We start from the raw sequence: 17,741 nt of genomic DNA, 5'->3' as shown, positions 1-17,741 counted from the left end.
ACAGTTTCAGGTTAAGAACGTACCTCCAGAACGAATTAAGTTCTTAACCAGAGTTACCACTGTACTTCTAAACTGTGTCAAGCAATTTTTATTTAATGTGAGACGGCTGCTATTTGGGGGGGGGGGAGACTCTGATGTGTACACTGGTTATGCATGTACATTCAGGATATGCACATCCTGTGTTCTTAATTAAAACTTAATTACACTAGACATGTTTTTAATTGATATTGCTTAATTAACTGCTGCATAACTCTATTATACTCCTTGTCAGCTTCTTACTTCATTCATATTTGATAAATTATGGAAGCAAGTGTCGTTTCTAAACATTTCTAATCAGGTTGTTAACACTATTTTTGTTTTACAGTTACTTAAGGAAGAAGTGTTTAGTCACAGCACACTGCTAGAGACCATTGAAATTAAAGGCATGGGCATGACTGAACATTATGTAACTCAGCTTGAACTTCAAGACCTTCGAGAGAGATACCAGTTTCTCAAAGACAGGATAACGGTATTGCTTCTCTTGACAATTCTATGACCTTTCTTTTCATCTTGTAGTTATTTAAAGAAAGTGTGCAAAGCTTTTCTTGTGTCTTTGCTCATGGAATTTTGGAATTTGCTTAATTTCATTGATAGTCTTGAATTACTGTTGAATTTTGATGCCAGTTAATTTATGAGTAAATCAGATTACATGCAAAAGCTGTGTTTAGTTTATCTGTTCCCCAGTTATATCTTTCCTAAGTATCCAAAGTAATCTTCCACTTAAGCAGCCAGGCAAGTTAGAGAAATAAGATATTATTATTTTATTATACATTGCACAAGCTTTCCACCACTGGTGTCCTTCATTTGTTTGAATGACTATCCTCACTGACCATTGGCCATTGAAGACATTTGGAGGGCATCTGTTTGAAGAAGGTCACGCTACATATTTGGTCTGTGTCAGGGAAGCCTTCTCTCTTCAATACTAATGAGTTTTTTCTAACAACAGGACGCAATAACTAAAGCTGAAGAAATGGTCTGCTTGCATCAAGAGTACCAAATAAACCTAAAGGCCTTTGAAGCATGGCTAGAAAAAGAACAGGACAAACTCAACTGCTTGTCGCATCTTGAAGGCGATGCAGAGAGACATGAAGCAACACTTGGAAAGCTCCAGGTAGAGGTTTATATATTTATTGTCCTAATAAGAACATTTAGTACAAGTGGCACAAAATGTAACTTCTGCAGTGTATCCCCATATCCTAAGAACAGTGCTGCTGTTCAGGGTGTTAGCCAATCTGGAACCTTGTATTCTTGTTTAGGGTTTGAGGGAGGGGGGCATTCGAGAGGAGGAAGGAAAAGGGAATTCTTCTTTCCCACCCCACTGAGGCCTTTCCCTGCTGTGATATACAGCACTGGAGAGCTCGAGTTTGCAGCAGGCTGCCAACCATGTATGGGGCTTATTGCTAGCTTGCTAGCTAGCTAGCGTGTATGTGTGTCTTTTCCTTCCTTTCTCCTGAAATGTCCTTGTATAATGTGGGGAGGGGAGTTTGAAACCTCACTGCATGCATCTTCTCTATCCTCATGCATCCCTATAAATTTATCAGAACCCTGAGCGGGTCAATTTTCTGTTCTTTCTGGAACATAACTGTTCTTGTCCCAAGTTTCCCTTTTCTTGTTTGCTCTCTCTCTTTTTCATCTGACACCTTAAAACACACTGTACATCAAGGAGGCTTGTTGATCCTCATCAGGTTGTTTGATTGTGGTAGTATAGTTTTTTTTTTTTAAAAAAAAATACTTTTCTTTTTATTTACAAACTGATATGCTTCTATATTCATAGGGAGTATGTTATAATCTCTATTTTATTTTTGGGTACCCCCATTTTGCTTCTACATTGATAGGTATCCAACCACCAAAGTTCATTATTACAGGCAATGGTGTTTGTTGGTTGCAAATATTATGAAATTTTATATGATAATCTGTTCATTGTAAACTGATGTTTGTGAGAACTTTGAAATGCACTTCTGCAGTCTCAAGTATATGCCAGCTGAATGTAGGAGCTTATACTGTAATACAGAATCCCAGTACGGAATTATGGAATGATTAATGCTAATCTTTCTGCATTTTCAGGAATTACAGATGCATTGTGCTGAGGGACAGGCCTTGCTTAATGCAGCGCTCCATGTCAGGGAAAAAGTAATCCCATGGGGTATACCCCAACTGGAAGACAGAATACTGGAGTCTGTACGTCAAGACTGGACTGTCTATCAACACAAGCTTTCTGAGGTCAGGATGCAACTAAACACTACCCTAAGCAGACTGAGGCTGATGGAGGACAAATTTCTGAAGGTGGATGAGTGGCTCAAAGCTCTGGAGGAGAAAGTTAACATCAGAAATGGGCGGCAGTCTGACAGAGCAACAAAGGAAATGCAACTACAACAGATGAAGGTGATTAAGTTATATGATGATGGTAATTTAAAATGGGCCTGGATTTACATTTAGAATGAGCAGTCTGCTAATCTGCATCAGTCCTGCCAATGAGCTTGCTAACTAATTTGTTCCAGGTGCTGACATAGCAAGTAATTTTGTACATCTGAAAGTTGGGCATTTACAGGTGAAACTCGGAAAATTAGAATATCGCCGAAAAGTGCATTTATTTCAGTACTGCAACTTTTTATTTTTTATTTTTCTTTTAATTTTTACAAATGCTTTCTTTTGGAAGTTCCACAGTAATAAAACAAATAGTTACAATAATACAAAAATAAACATCGCTATTACATTTCATTAATTACATTCCATTTGTAATTGACCCACTTAATGACAAATAATTACAATTACAACAAATAAAGGCTTGACATATCTTGCTTTGCCTGTCATGCATCTATCTCATATATTGGTTTCACCTTTTAAGTTGCATTTCTGAAATAAATGCACTTTTCGACGATATTCTAATTTTCCGAGTTTCACCTGTATTTCTACCTGTGCCAACTATTTGGTATTTCTTGGCTAAATGTAAATGCAAATGTTTCCAGTTTGAACACAGATCACCAGTATTCTTGCAATGTGTGGATGATGTGTGTATCTTTCTCTGGTGGACCATTATAAAAATAGATGAAATAATAAAGTACCCTGGAACATATTAGTGAATCCTGGCTAGAATAAGAATACTCAGCTTGTTCTGGCCTACTAGGTAAAAAAGTAAAGGTAAAGGACCCCTGGACAGTTAAGTCCAGTCAAAGGTGACTATGGGGTTGTGGTGCTCATCTCACTTCAGGTTGAGGGAGCCGGCGTTTGTCCAGAGATAGCTTTCTGGGTCATGTGGCCAGCATGACCAATCGCTTCTGGCACAACGAAACACTGTGACAGAAACCAGAGAGCATGGAAACGCCATTTCCCTTCCCACTGCAGCGGTAACTATTTATCTACTTGCACTGGTGTGCTTTCGAACTGCTAGGTTGGCAGAAGCTGGGATAGAACAACAGGAGCGAACCCCGTTCAGTGGATTTGAACCGCTGAGCTTCCGATCAGCAAGCCCAAGAGACTCAGTGGTTTAGACCACAGTGCCACCCGATCCCCAAGTTGCTCTCCTTAGTTGCTCTACCATTGAGTTCAGGATAAATATAAGGGAGGTGGCGGCCTTTGTTTACTGTAAGGGCTTTCCTTGTGGAGGTACTTGCTGGGATTGATTGTGTACTTTAAGTTGGGATACAGAGATAGATTGGAGCTTAGTGATAGACTGGTTATGTGTTGCTGGTGCAGAACACATGAAACAGTGCTTATCAATGATTTGGCTCCATGTGAAAATGAGTTGTGTAAATGTGTGTGTGTACAAAATGGGGATCTGTGACCCATCTGTGTATAACTGAGTCAACTGAACAATCTATGACCATGTGAGGAAGGAGATTAAGTGTGTACGTTTATGAGTAGGACATGTAATTGGTAGTTGAATGGAAAGTGAATACGCATAAACATAAATATACAAAGAAAGCACACCCACATATTCTTGTATGTCACCCAGTAGTGTAACATTAATCTGAATCAGTGTTTAGGATTGGGCTTCATTACTTCAGTGTTCTTTTCTGTTGCACAAAAATAATATGGTATAAGTGCTCTGTGTTTAAAATGCCATGCTTATAATAGTTTATTTCATTTTTGTCCACATTTTTGTCACTTCTGTAATATTATAAAAATTAATATTTTTCTTTTCCACAGAAATGGCACGAGGAGATAACAGTCTATAAAGATGAAGTTGAAGAAGTTGGCTTGTTAGCCCAGCAAATTCTGGAGGAGAGTCATACTTCTAGTAGGATGGGAAGGCAAGCAACCTACCTTACCTCTCAGTACCAAGCTCTAGTTCTTCAAGTACTGGTGAGTTATAAAAATGAAAAAAGAAGTAGAAGAGAGAGAGAGAGAGAGAGAGAGAGCGTTATTCACTGTTAACTGAAAAGTAACAGGTTTTTCCCATCCGGCCAACTGGTTCACATATAGGCAGTCCTAATCACAGTTTAGGAGTCCTTCAGTCCATTTAATTTTAAAGCTGCCACTGATTTTAATGGTCTGCTTCCAGTCCCATTCTATTTTCTAGATGTAGCTTTTCCTTGCTGATATATCCATATGAAGATAGGGATGATATTAGAGGCAGGGCCAGCAGAGTAGCCTTGCTGCTCCTTCAACACATGGAAATAAAGAATGAAGGAAGCTTATATTATCACAGAAGCACACAGAAGGTTCTGTTTTCCTATTGGCACTTGGAGTAGACCAATAAGCTTGTGTTTATTTATTTATGTGTGTGGGTGGGAATGATCTAGTAGTAGTCAGAAATAACAACAACAACAACAACAACAATTTATTATTTATACCCTACCCATCTGACTGAGTTTCCCCAGCCACTCTGGGCAGCTCCCAACCAAATATTAAAAACACAATACAGCATTAAACATTAAAAAACTTCCCTAAACAGGGCTGCCTTCAGGTATCTTTTAAAAGTTGGGAGGGCATTTCACAGGGCGGGCACCACTACCGAGAAGGCCCTCTTCCTGGTTCCCTGTAACCTCACTTCTCGCAGTGAAGAAACCGCCAGAAGGCCTTCGGAGCTGGACCTCAGGGTCTGGGTTGAACGATGGGGGTGGAGATGCTCCTTCAGGTATACAGGACTTTTATGTTTAGGGCTTTAAAGGTCAGCACCAACACTTTGAATTGTGCTCGGAAATGAACTGAGAGAAAGTAAGTGCCTCTTCTGATCTATGTTTTATTTATAAACAGTGTGTTTTATAGTTACTAAAAGATATGCAAGAAATGGAAAGAGATACAAGAAATGGATAAATAGTCGATATTGAGTCCTGTTTAAAATTTGCTTGCAGGAGCAAATAAAATTCCTTGAAGATGAAATTCGAAGTATGGATGAATCTGAAGTGTGCTTTGCTGCTTACAAGGAATGGTTTGGAGCTACTCTTAGGAAATTCAGAAATGTTGTGACGAAGTCTGATGTTGTAGATAAAGCAGCAATGGAGAAGAAAATGCAGAAGCTTGAGGTATAGTTTGCTTATGACACTGGTACAGCAATTTAAAACAACACATATTTTACCAGCAGTGCATAATGAGGTTGCAAAAGATAAGAAAGCTTAAATCAGTTACAATTGACCATAACAGAGGAAAAAGCTCCCTCAGAATAACTGATTAAATAAAAATGTATTCACCAAGCACCTGATGCTCAGCAGTAGGAATAAAACTGAACCTGCAGAAGTAATTTACTCTTCAGTCGCAGGCCAAAATATACACTTTCCATTTTTCTTCTTACAGGATCTCATGAGTGACATGGATGTGGGTCATAATTTACTGAAATCTGCACGTGAAAAAGGAGAGAAAGCTATTAAGTTCATGGAGGCAAATGAAGGGGAACAGTTAAAGAAAGAGATCAATGATTGTGTGGAGCAACTTGATGAGATGACCAGCTCTATCAGGAAAGAACACACAACCTTAGAGAAATGTCTCCACTTGACAAAGGAATTCTTAGATAAGTACAAAGTACAGACTCAGTGGCTGTCAGAGAATCAGATTGTACTACATACCACAGTGGATCCCAAAATGGAATTATATGAGAAAAAGGCACAGTTGTCGAAATATAAGGTAAATAAATATTGTGAGCTACAAAATGAGTGAAGTCTTAAGCCAGAAAATGTGAAATTGCTTGTGAGTCTCCCATAGTTTAAGGATGACTTCACATCACACTTTTAAATGGGTTCTTTCTCAACACAAGAAAATAATGATACTCTGTGTGTTGTGTATTATATATAAATACTACATTCGTTTTGAAGCACAGCTTAACTTTATTTTTCATTTTAGTCAATTCAACAGACAGTTTTTTCCCATGAGCCTTCAATAAAATCTGTGACAGAAAAAGGAAAATGCCTTCTTGAGCTAGTGTGTGATGTTAATTTGGCAGAGAACATTCAGAAACTTCAAACTGAATACCAGGAGCTCTGCAGCACAGCAAAGGTAAAATACCTAGGGTCTTATTCAGCTAACTCAGTGCACTAGAAGAAGCCAGCACAAGGATTCTCATAACTGCAATGGGAATTCCCCTATTCATTGCCTATACACATCCCATGCCATCCCCAAATTTGCTTTGGAAGGTTGAGAGAACTCCTAGAACAGATTAAGGGGTGGGGGCAGGAAGGGGATTAAGGTTCCATTGTGAAGGAAAATCAGGGCTGTCTCAAGCATGTCGGGCACCCTGGCGCCATGGTGCAGAGATTGCTCCGGCGCCCTCGCCCTGGTGGGCCCAGCGCCCTGGCGCCCCGCGCCACCCAGCCTACCCCTAGAGCTGGCCCTGAGGAAAATCCTTGTGCTGATTAAATGTTAGCCTTCGTGCTACATGGAATACAAGCCTTGGCTCTATATAAGCCATGTTTTCTGCTGTAAAATGGTAATAATTATTTCTACAGGTGAATTTAGGCTTAAAACATAGGCTGCCTGCTGTAAGGTTTCTCCATGTCCTGGTGACAGCAGTCCACAAATAACTTACACTAACGAAATGTTATTAAATTTGCAGAGCTTTCCTGTTGGTGTGGGAAGTAGGTGACTAGACAAGTAATTTTTGCAGGTGGGGGGGGGCACACAAGCAAAGATTAAAATTGTTCCTCTTGTTCTCTAGTCAATTAGTGCATCATGCTGCAGATTGCCTCTTTTAAAGTGGTAATTTCCAAGCACTTGGCCAATATAAAGAGACCTTCAACACGATGCTCTGTTCTTTGGCAATGAGCTGCAAATTGCACACCACAGTACAGATCCACAAACACATTTCAAAACACCATCCTTCTCTTTGCTCTTGTTTCTTTTTAGATTAGATTTTTAAAGTATTTCTTTTATTCCAGTGTATCATAAAAAGATACTTTGTATGGACTGTGATCACTCTAAAAAGAGTAGAGGGGGGAAATAGCTACTGAGGCAGCCTGAGGAAACAATGCACGCAAAGAGCTGAGAAAAGGAGCGTACATCCCTCTCCCAGGGCACAGGTGTAATTACAAACAAGTTCTGGCAAAAAAATGAAACTTTTTCATACGAAGTTAAACATGTATTTTCATGCTTTTTCAATTGGTGTTTTGAGGGGGGCATTATTTGGAACTATCTTTGAAATGTGACTGGTTTCTATGATTACACAGGCTCATGTTGCAATTTTGGAGGTGAAAGTGAAACAGCATGAAGAATATAACACTGACTTGCAAGAAGTGGAAAAGTGGTTGTTACAGATGTCTAGCAGGCTGGTTACTCCTGACCTTATGGAGAACAGTAATCTAGAAATTATAACACAACATTTAGCCAACCACAAGGTAGGTCTAAATGAGCAGCAATGAATACCCTTTTTCATATGTTGTAGTGGGCCTTATGAGGTGAATAATATTTTGAAAGGTCATATACAAGATACAACTATGATAAAAATTTATGTTACAAAATGTTTACTTTAAAGGCACATGAGACATGATCAGATTGATTGGAATACTGAAATGAGGGTTTCCCAGGGGCCCTATATGAGATTGGCTCTACCTAAGAGACTTCAGAGACAGAGCTTTGATGTTAGATAGGCCGATTCAATGTTGGAGCCTTACTCTCTGAAGCCACTGGTCCCTCAAATGACTGTTGCCCCAAGTGACATTATAGTTGTGACATTTGTAGGTTGAGGCAGCTCAACTACTTTTGTCCTAGCCTGTCCCCCTTTGAATGGTGAATAGTAAATGCTGTAAACATTTTCTGTGATATGTTGTGGTGTTTTGAACGCTGCTTTCTTAGGCAATGATGGAAGAGATTGCTGGATTTGAAGATCGCCTGAACAGCCTTAAAAGCAAGGGAGATGACTTGATAAATGAGTGTGCAGAGCATCTCCAAGCAAAATTTAAGCAAAATATAGAAACCCAGCTGCAGGGAACAAGGGATAGCTATTCAGCTATATGTAGCACAACTCAGAGGGTAAGTCCCTATCCATGTATGTTTAGTAGGTGTCATTGTAATATATCATCTATTACCGGTAGATGCAATACAAAAAATACAATATAATGCAAAATACTAGCAAATGGGGTACAAAATGGGCATCCGAAGAACTGAAAACTGAACATAATTACAGGTGGAGGAAAATGGAAGAAATTTCATCTAAGAGTTGAATTGGAAACTCATTTTGGAACACAGGCCGTTAGAAACTCATTTCGGAAAACTACAGTAATATCTATATTGCTAATATAGATTATATGTTTGTTGGGCGTCTCTTTACTTATTTGCAACATTTCCATACGGCCAATTAACAAAAAGTTTTTAGGTGCTTTATATGTAAAATTAGCCTATCAACTTGAGGAAAGTTTTATCTTCAATAATGACATCATAAATATTAGGCAACTTATTCATGCTTTTTTTTTGTAGGTGTACCAGAGTTTGGAGCACGAACTCCAGAAACATGTTAACCATCAAGACACACTTCAGCAATGTAAAGTTTGGCTCTCTGCCGTTCGGCCAGAGTTAAAGCCAAATCCTCGTCCGCCTTTCAGCATGGCAGATGCTGTTAAGCAGGTAAGAACAGTCCATATTGAAATATTTGATCAAAATAGAGTATTTACCAAAATGGCTGAATCCAAATGTGTGCATAATTAAACAGAAAATTGGTATGTTCATTAGGGGTTCCAGCAACAATCCCTAGTTGGGACTCATAGGAGAGCTTTGGGAGCTTGTAAAAGTCCACCTTAAAGGAGAACCAAGATTGTCAAGTGACAATATTCTCCAACTCAGATTAAAACCTGTGTCAGAGAAGAATTGCTGTCTTCCCTCCCCATACAATATTCCCCATCCTGCCATCCCCCAGACAAAAATACACTCCCCCACCCCAATTTAACACCCTCACACGCTGATAGCATGCAAGCCCAGGGGAGGGGGGAGGGGAGGGGGAAAGAGGCTGCACCCCTGAAAAGCCTGATTGGGATCAATGGACAACCTCCCAACAAGGATGCTGTTGATCCCTGGATCCTTTCTGTGAGGTGGGTATTTGTGACCCACCAATGGTTTGTGGGGATCAGAGTTTTTTTTCTCTGTGCACAGTCAAATGAATACATTGATCTTGGAAGAACTTACTAATGTGGAGAAAGTTATCATGATCATGTGTCTTCAAGCATTGTACCATGAATTTTAAAAAGAAATCAGATACCGGTACTTGTTTAAAGAACGGACACTTAGCGATATTGTTTTTTCCATGATGGTGGTTGTTTCTGGTTTATAGATATACTGGAGTTTGGAACGTTAGATATATTGGATTTGTTGGAAGGTTCAGGACAGGCAAAAGAAAGTACTACTTAACACAGTGCGTAGTTTTGATCAAGCAGTCACAGAATAGAATAGAATTAGGATCGGTTCATCATTCCAGTTGGGGAGTTGACTAGTGCTGGTCCCTGGTGTGGGCCAAGCATCCAGGATCGCACTTGGCAACTGGCGAAGAGGTTCTGGCCAGGCAGGGCCCACCTGAGCTAGGGACATGCTTTGATGCTATCCTCCCCCAGGCCCTTTAATCCTCCCAGGTTGAATTGAGGCGGCCAGAACTGTACCCTGTATTCCAAATGTGGTTCAACATGTTTGGCTATCACAAGCAGAAATTGTTTGGTAACGCCTTTCTGTATCATTGCAGCATGAATTTCAAATAAATGTTTTTAATGTTCAAAAGATTTACTTTGCATCTCTATTCAAAACCATAGTCCCTAAAGAATTTAAAGTCAAAATGAACAAGTCCAAATGCGCATTTTGGAGGCGCTTTAAGATACAATCCTATATCTTCTTATTATTCTCCAGATTTCTCAAATGTATCTTGAGCCATTGAAAAATCCTATGGAAGTGTTCAGCATGGTGGGTCCAGAATTAGGAATTCTAGCTGTGTCCTCAATAAGATTTATCACCCCCAAATTGTAATGCTACTTAAAAAAATAAAGTAGTATATTCCATTCATGAAGGAGTATATATCTTGCAGAGCATGCCCTTGAAAATCTGCTACTTGAGGTTGTAATATTATTAAGACTAGGCTGGATTAAGAAATTAGAAGCCAGACAGTGATGAATCTGTTCAGATGGACAGTAATTAGTTGGTCTAGACAGCCAATCCCTTATTGTTAATTCTTCAAGAACCAGCATCTTGTCCTGTTTTTGTTTTATGAAGTCAGTTTGTCTGGACACAGCTTTCAGTCAGATCTCAAGTAGCCTAACAGATATTTTGTTTTGTTTTTGGGGAAAGTTAAATATAAACTTAAATATTAGCATGCATTAATATAGTGAAACAAGTTGATGAGTGGGTGGATAATTGCATGCTTTTTTGGTGTGTTGCATCTTTGTTATTCATTATTTCTACACTTTTCTGAATAGTTTGTAACAAAAATAACCGTAATGATTCTGTCCTGTTTTCAGTTCATCAGACTATTGTATAAATGAAAGCTTTCTTGGTGAAATGTGAAAATATTGTTCTCATGAAAAACTTTCCTTATTCTTTTTAGGTTAAGCATTTCAGAGCCCTGCAGGAGCAAGCAAGCACCTATTTGGATCTTTTGTGCTCTATGTGTGATTTATCAGACAGCACAGTGAAAAATACAGCAACAGACATCCAGCTGACAAAGCAAACGGTATGGGATAAACTCTGGCAGACCTCCTCTAATCCTTCTTAGAGGTGCAATTGTCTTACTGTGTCACAGGGGTCATATTAGGTAATAGCAGTTTGAAGAAGCTATTTCGATTTTCATCTGAAAGATATGCATCAATAGCATACCAACTGATGCAGTAATACCTAGAAAACAGTGGTATATCTTTATATCAGGCAAATAAATAGACTAGCAATGTTTAAAATATATCAGTATTATTTTAAGAAGTCAGGCCTTTATTTTACTGCAGAGTATTGCAACATTTCAGAGTGCGTTTGCATATTTAATGCTTTCTTCATTGCTACATAAAAGATGTGACAGGGTAAAGTAAAACCTATTGACAGATTACACTGAAAAAACAAAATTTCTAATATTTTCTGAGGCAGAAATCCGCCATGCAACAAAACTGCAATTGCAGTTGCACATTAGGAGTAGGAATCCTAATAGATACATTGGCTTTTCCATTTCATTATTAAATTCTCTGTCCTATGACAGAGCAGCCATATTAACTTTAAAGTATAACAAATGCATTCATTTATGCACATGCATTTATACAATGCAAACAAACCGGGTTGTTGTTTTTAAAAAATGTTCTGAATGATATTTCCATAGTAATAAATTTTGCTCATAGTACATAGAATATTTATTGTTGACAAATAAATTATACACAAAAACTGTTCAGCAGTGACCCATGCTATCTGTAAACATTCAGATGGACTCTTCTTCTCAGAAAGCAAAATAATACAATTCCAGGCCATCTATATAGTCCAAACAAACCGGTACTGCTGACAATGTTTTCAAAGCCTCTAGAAAGAGAGGTAAAAGACGCAAAGAGAAACTTTAAAGTTCAATCAGTGTTATCCATTTCTATCCTTAATTTTAATAAAATTATTTTATGTGTGGAGTGTTTGCATGCTATGGTCATATTGGGTTTTGAAATTTCACAGGGTTAAGTCATTCTGGATCCTAGAGACTTATGCAAGCTTTCTTTATCCTCTATCTCTGTGGCCCATCCCCACCCCCTGCTGTAAATCTATCGCAAGAGTCTGCCCTACATAAAGAGGTAGTGTACATCTTAAGACAGCCCATAAAGAATTGCATTAAAATGTTCCTGCTACGCTCCTACATATTTTTCAGATCGAAGATCGGATAATGAACTCACAGTACCTTGCTCAGGGCTGGGAGGAAATAAAGCAAATGAAGGCAGAGCTTTGGATATGTTTTCAGGATGCAGATCAGCAACTGCAGAATATGAAGAGGCGAGGGGCAGAGCTGGAAATAAACATTGCTCAGAATATGGTGTTGCAGGTGAAGGTAAGGGGCAGCTTCCATTCAAATAAAAGAGAAGTCTGTAGCTAACAGGTGATTTATTTTTATTCTTATTTTTACATATACTTGACACTGTTTGACTGTTATATATTTCTCTGGAAGAAGTGCAGGTATGCGGAAAGAATGTGGGCAGGAGTGGCACTTTATGTGTTTATGCTATGGTATGTTAGAGCTGGAAGAGAAATGCCCTTTTGAGTTATACAGATGACTTCATTTCTGAAAAATCAACCACAATCCAGGAAACTGATATAGGCCACTTAGGTTTGGTAGACAACTACCTTCAGCTGGCAAAATAAAGACATTTTCCTATGAAATTGATTAGTTATTTTAGAGAAGTAGGTAGTGGCCGAGTTTTCCTGAATTTGCTAAATACATTCTATGGTTGTTGTTGTTGTTTAGTCGTTTAGTCGTGTCCGACTCTTCGTGACCCCATGGACCATAGCACGCCAGGCACTCCTGTCTTGCACTGCCTCCCGTAGTTTGGTCAAACTCATGTTCGTAGCTTCGAGAACACTGTCCAACCATCTTGTCCTCTGTCGTCCCCTTCTCCTAGTGCCCTCAATCTTTCCCAACATCAGGGTCTTTTCCAAGGATTCTTCTCTTCTCATGAGGTGGCCAAAGTATTGGAGCCTCAGCTTCACGATCTGTCCTTCCAGGGAGCACTCAGGGCTGATTTCCTTAAGAATTGATAGGTTTGATCTTCTAGCAGTCCATGGGACTCTCAAGAGTCTCCTCCAGCACCATAATTCAAAAGCATCAATTCTTCGGCGATCAGCCTTCTTTATGGTCCAGCTCTCACTTCCATACATCACTACTGGGAAAACCATAGCTTTAACTATACGGACCTTCGTCGGCAAGGTGATGTCTCTGCTTTTTAAGATGCTGTCTAGGTTTGTCATTGCTTTTCTCCCAAGAAGCAGGCGTCTTTTAATTTCGTGACTGCTGTCACCATCTGCAGTGATCAAGGAGCCCAAGAAAGTAAAATCTCTCACTGCCTCCATTTCTTCCCCTTCTATTTGCCAGGAGGTGATGGGACCAGTGGCCATGATCTTGGTTTTTTTGATGTTGAGCTTCAGACCATATTTTGCGCTCTCCTCTTTCACCCTCATTAAAAGGTTCTTTAATTCCTCCTCACTTTCTGCCATCAAGGTTGTGTCATCTGCATATCTGAGGTTGTTGATATTTCTTCCGGCAATCTTAATTCCTGCTTGGGATTCATCTAGTCCAGCCTTTCGCATGATGAATTCTGCATATAAGTTAAATAAGCAGGGAGACAATATACAACCTTGTCGTACTCCTTTCCCAATTTTGAACCAATCAGTTGTTCCATATCCAGTTCTAACTGTAGCTTCTTGTCCCACATAGAGATTTCTCAGGAGACAGATGAGGTGATCAGGCACTCCCATTTCTTTAAGAACTTGCCATAGTTTGCTGTGGTCGACACAGTCAAAGGCTTTTGCATAGTCAATGAAGCAGAAGTAGACGTTTTTCTGGAACTCTCTAGCTTTCTCCATAATCCAGCGCATGTTTGCTATTTGGTCTCTGGTTCCTCTGCCCTTTCGAAATCCAGCTTGCACTTCTGGGAGTTCTCGGTCCACATACTGCCTAAGCCTGCCTTGTAGAATTTTAAGCATGACCTTGCTAGCGTGTGAAATGAGCGCAATTGTGCGGTAGTTGGAGCATTCTTTGGCACTGCCCTTCTTTGGAATTGGGACGTAGACTGATCTTCTCCAATCCTCTGGCCATTGCTGAGTTTTCCAAACTTGCTGGCATATTGGGTGTAGCACCTTAACAGCATCATCTTTTAAAATTTTAAATAGTTCAGCTGGAATATCATCACTTCCACTGGCTTTGTTATTAGCAGTGCTTTCTAAGGCCCATTTGACTTCACTCTCCAAGATGTCTGGCTCAAGGTCAGCAAACACACTACCTGGGGTGTACGAGACCTCCATATCTTTCTGGTATAATTCCTCTGTGTATTCTTGCCACCTCTTCTTGATGTCTTCTGCTTCTGTTAGGTCCTTACCACTTTTGTCCTTGATTATGGTAATCTTTGTACGAAATGTTCCTTTCATATCTCCAATTTTCTTGAACAGATCTCTGGTTTTCCCCATTCTATTGTTTTCCTCTATTTCTTTGCATTGCTCATTTAAGAAGACCCTCTTATCTCTCCTTGCTGTTTTTTGGAAATCTGCATTCAGTTTCCTGTATCTTTCCCTATCTCCCTTGCATTTTGCTTGCCTCCTCTCCTCCGCTATTTGTAAGGCCTCGTTGGATAGCCATTTTGCTTTCTTGCATTTCCTTTTCCTTGGGATGGTTTTCGTTGCTGCCTCCTGTATAATGTTACGAGCCTCCATCCATAGTTCTTCAGGCACTCTGTCCACCAAATCTAAATCCTTAAACCTGTTCCTCACTTCCACTGTGTATTCATAAGGGATTTGATTCAGATTGTATCTTACTGGCCCAGTGGTTTTTCCTACTTTCTTCAGTTTAAGCTGGAATTTTGCTATAAGAAGCTGATGATCTGAGTTACAGTCAGCTCCAGGTCTTGTTTTTGCTGACTGTATAGAGCTTCTCCATCTTTGGCTGCAGAGAATATAATCAATCTGATTTCGATGCTGCCCATTTGGTGATATCCATGTGTAGAGTCGTCTCTTGTGTTGTTGGAAGAGAGTGTTTGTGATGACCAGCTTGTTCTCTTGACAGAACTCTATTAGCCTTTGCCCTGCTTCATTTTGAACTCCAAGGCCAAACTTGCCAGTTGTTCCTTTTATCTCTTGATTCCCTACTTTAGCATTCCAATCCCCTGTAATGAGAAGAACATCCTTCTTTGGTGTCATTTCTAGAAGGTGTTGTAGGTCTTCATAGAATTGGTCAATTTCACTTTCTTCAGCACCGGTAGTTGGTGCATAAACTTGGATTACTGTGATGTTAAAAGGTCTGCCTTGGATTCGTATCGAGATCATTCTGTCATTTTTGAGATTGCATCCCATTACAGCTTTTGCCACTCTTTTGTTGACTATGAGGGCCACTCCATTTCTTCTACAGGATTCTTGCCCACAGTAGTAGATATGATAGTCACCCGAACTGAATTCACCCATTCCCTTCCATTTTAGTTCACTGATGCCCAGGATGTCGATATTTATTCTTGTCATCTCATTTTTGACCACATCCAGCTTACCTCTATTCATGGTTCTTACATTCCAGGTTCCTATGCAATATTTTTCTTTACAGCATCGGACTTTCCTTTCGCTTCCAGGCATATCCACAACTGAGCGTCCTTTCGGCTTTGGCCCAGCCGCTTCATCAGCTCTGAATCTACTTGTACTTGTCCTCCGCTCTTCCTCAGTAGCATGTTGGACGCCTTCCGACCTGAGGGGCTCATCTTCCAGCGTCATAACTTTTATATGCCTGTTGTCTTTGTCCATGGAGTTTTCTTGGCAGGGATACTGGAGTGGCTTGCCAGTTCCTTCTCCAGGTGGATCACGTTTAGTCAAAACTCTCCACTATGACCTGTCCATCTTGGGTGGCCCTGCATGGCATAGCTCATAGCTTCTCTGAGTTATTCAAGCCCCTTCGCCACGACAAGGCATTGATCCATGAAGGGGCATTCTATGGTTACGCGTGGGTAAAACAGTCTCCAGGTTATCTCAAAATGCCAGGTTGATACAGTACGTTAAGGGAGTACACGTGATCTGCTCCACATAATAGGCATATACATGAAGGAGGCTGTGGGATGGCATGGACTGCTGCCTGCCACCTTTGCCGTATGCTGCTGTCACTGATAAACAACCATTTCATATTGATCAGAAAAAAGTTCTCCTCACAGCTCCTACATTTGAAGAGAGACCCAAATCATCTGTATCCAGGGGAACCCTTTCTGATCAACATGAAATGGATGTTCATTGGAAGAGTAAGATGATGGGACACAGCAGTGCTGATGGACAGAGCTAGCCTGTGTGACCATATAGCTCCTCTGCATATATTTCTAACATGGAATTTGCTGCATGTAACCCATAATAGAAAACTACTGTAGTAAATTTAATCCTACATTTTTAAAGAGCAAGAGTCATTGTTTTTTTATAAAAAAAAAAAAAAAAAGTAGCCTGAGGAAAGGGGCATTTAGAACAGAGAATTGATGGGAAGAGAGTGCATAACATTTTCCTCACCTGCTTCTTCCCTGCTCCAAATCAACTCCCCTAAGCAGCTTTTCTACCTGTGAGATTCCAAAGCTGTGTTTGCTCTGCTCTGTGAGAATCCAGTGGGAAAGCTGCTCAAGGGGTATTTTGGAGCAAAGAAACACTAAGCAGGGAAAGAGGGTCTGGGTACCTCAAACCCTCACCGGAGCAGCTTCTTTTAAAGAAAAAGACAGTTGGTAGTCTTGTTACATACATTTGCATATAGCATATTGCATATTGCATATAGTTTGCCTCTAAAAAAGGAGCTATTGGAATTTCTACCTAAAGCTTTCCAACACAGATCTGGCTCAATTTGCCTTCTTCATGGGACATTATACAGAAAACAGGACAAGGAAGAGACAGTTTCCCTTCTAAGGGTGTAAGGAAGAGGAAAAGAGAGCTGTTGGGTCCTTTGTCAGCTTTCATTCTGAAGGAAGATTTGCCATCTGAAAAAGCTCTTACTTCTTTGTTACCCATGAATTGTCAAAACAGAAATCTTGACATCTTATGAAACAGAAGAATATTGATCTGACTTCTATATGTCTTTGTGATACAGCGTAAATAGAATGCATTAAACATTCTCATTTAGTTCTCAGGTTGTTAATTCATTACCATTTTCCTTTCTCCTCATACAGGAGTTCAGTCAGAAGCTGCAGTCTAAACAGACAGCTTTGACGGCTGTGACTGAAAAGGTGAGCAAACTAACCCAAGGACAAGAGTCACCAGAGCACAAGGAAGTAGGACGCTTGAGCAACCATTGGTTGGACCTTTGCCTTCAAACAAGTAATGTGCTCCTACACAGGGAGGAAGATCTTCAGAGGACAAAGGATTATCATGACCGCCTAAACATAGTAGAAGTCTTTTTGGAAAAGTTTACACAAGAATGGGACAACTTGGCAAGGTAGGGACTCACAGGTTGAGTCAGGAAAATCTGTAACACTTCTTTGATACAGACATTGCTAAGGTGACCACTTCTCATTAGAGTATAGAACTATACTCATGAATGTTTGGAATTGCAATTATGCTTTTCTGGTTTTAAATCTAGTCTGTTGTAAATGTTGCTCTTGTACTTTTGGAAGCCACATTGGTAGGGTTTTCCTCTAAAAGGCAAA

General features: G+C 39.9%; 1 protein-coding gene across 10 annotated transcripts in view; it reads left to right on the top strand.

Annotated features, from left to right (window-relative positions):
- SYNE1 (spectrin repeat containing nuclear envelope protein 1) overlaps positions 1-17,741 on the top strand; it is a 293,499-nt gene that overhangs the window by 150,480 nt on the left and 125,278 nt on the right. For all 10 annotated transcript variants that reach the window (XM_060272764.1, XM_060272762.1, XM_060272760.1 and 7 more), the window contains 13 exons: positions 365-508; positions 986-1,150; positions 2,104-2,421; positions 4,186-4,341; positions 5,334-5,504; positions 5,773-6,099; positions 6,316-6,468; positions 7,635-7,802; positions 8,260-8,436; positions 8,881-9,027; positions 10,982-11,107; positions 12,260-12,436; positions 17,265-17,530. In XM_060272764.1, coding sequence (XP_060128747.1) covers positions 365-508; positions 986-1,150; positions 2,104-2,421; positions 4,186-4,341; positions 5,334-5,504; positions 5,773-6,099; positions 6,316-6,468; positions 7,635-7,802; positions 8,260-8,436; positions 8,881-9,027; positions 10,982-11,107; positions 12,260-12,436; positions 17,265-17,530 — 2,495 coding nt within the window. The remainder of the gene's footprint in view (positions 1-364; positions 509-985; positions 1,151-2,103; positions 2,422-4,185; positions 4,342-5,333; positions 5,505-5,772; positions 6,100-6,315; positions 6,469-7,634; positions 7,803-8,259; positions 8,437-8,880; positions 9,028-10,981; positions 11,108-12,259; positions 12,437-17,264; positions 17,531-17,741) is intronic.

This window comes from Zootoca vivipara, chromosome 3 (genome assembly GCF_963506605.1).
Source record: "Zootoca vivipara chromosome 3, rZooViv1.1, whole genome shotgun sequence".
Taxonomy (NCBI): Eukaryota; Metazoa; Chordata; class Lepidosauria; order Squamata; family Lacertidae; genus Zootoca; species Zootoca vivipara.
Note: the sequence above shows the minus strand (reverse complement) of the source record. Positions and strands in the feature narration are given on the sequence as shown.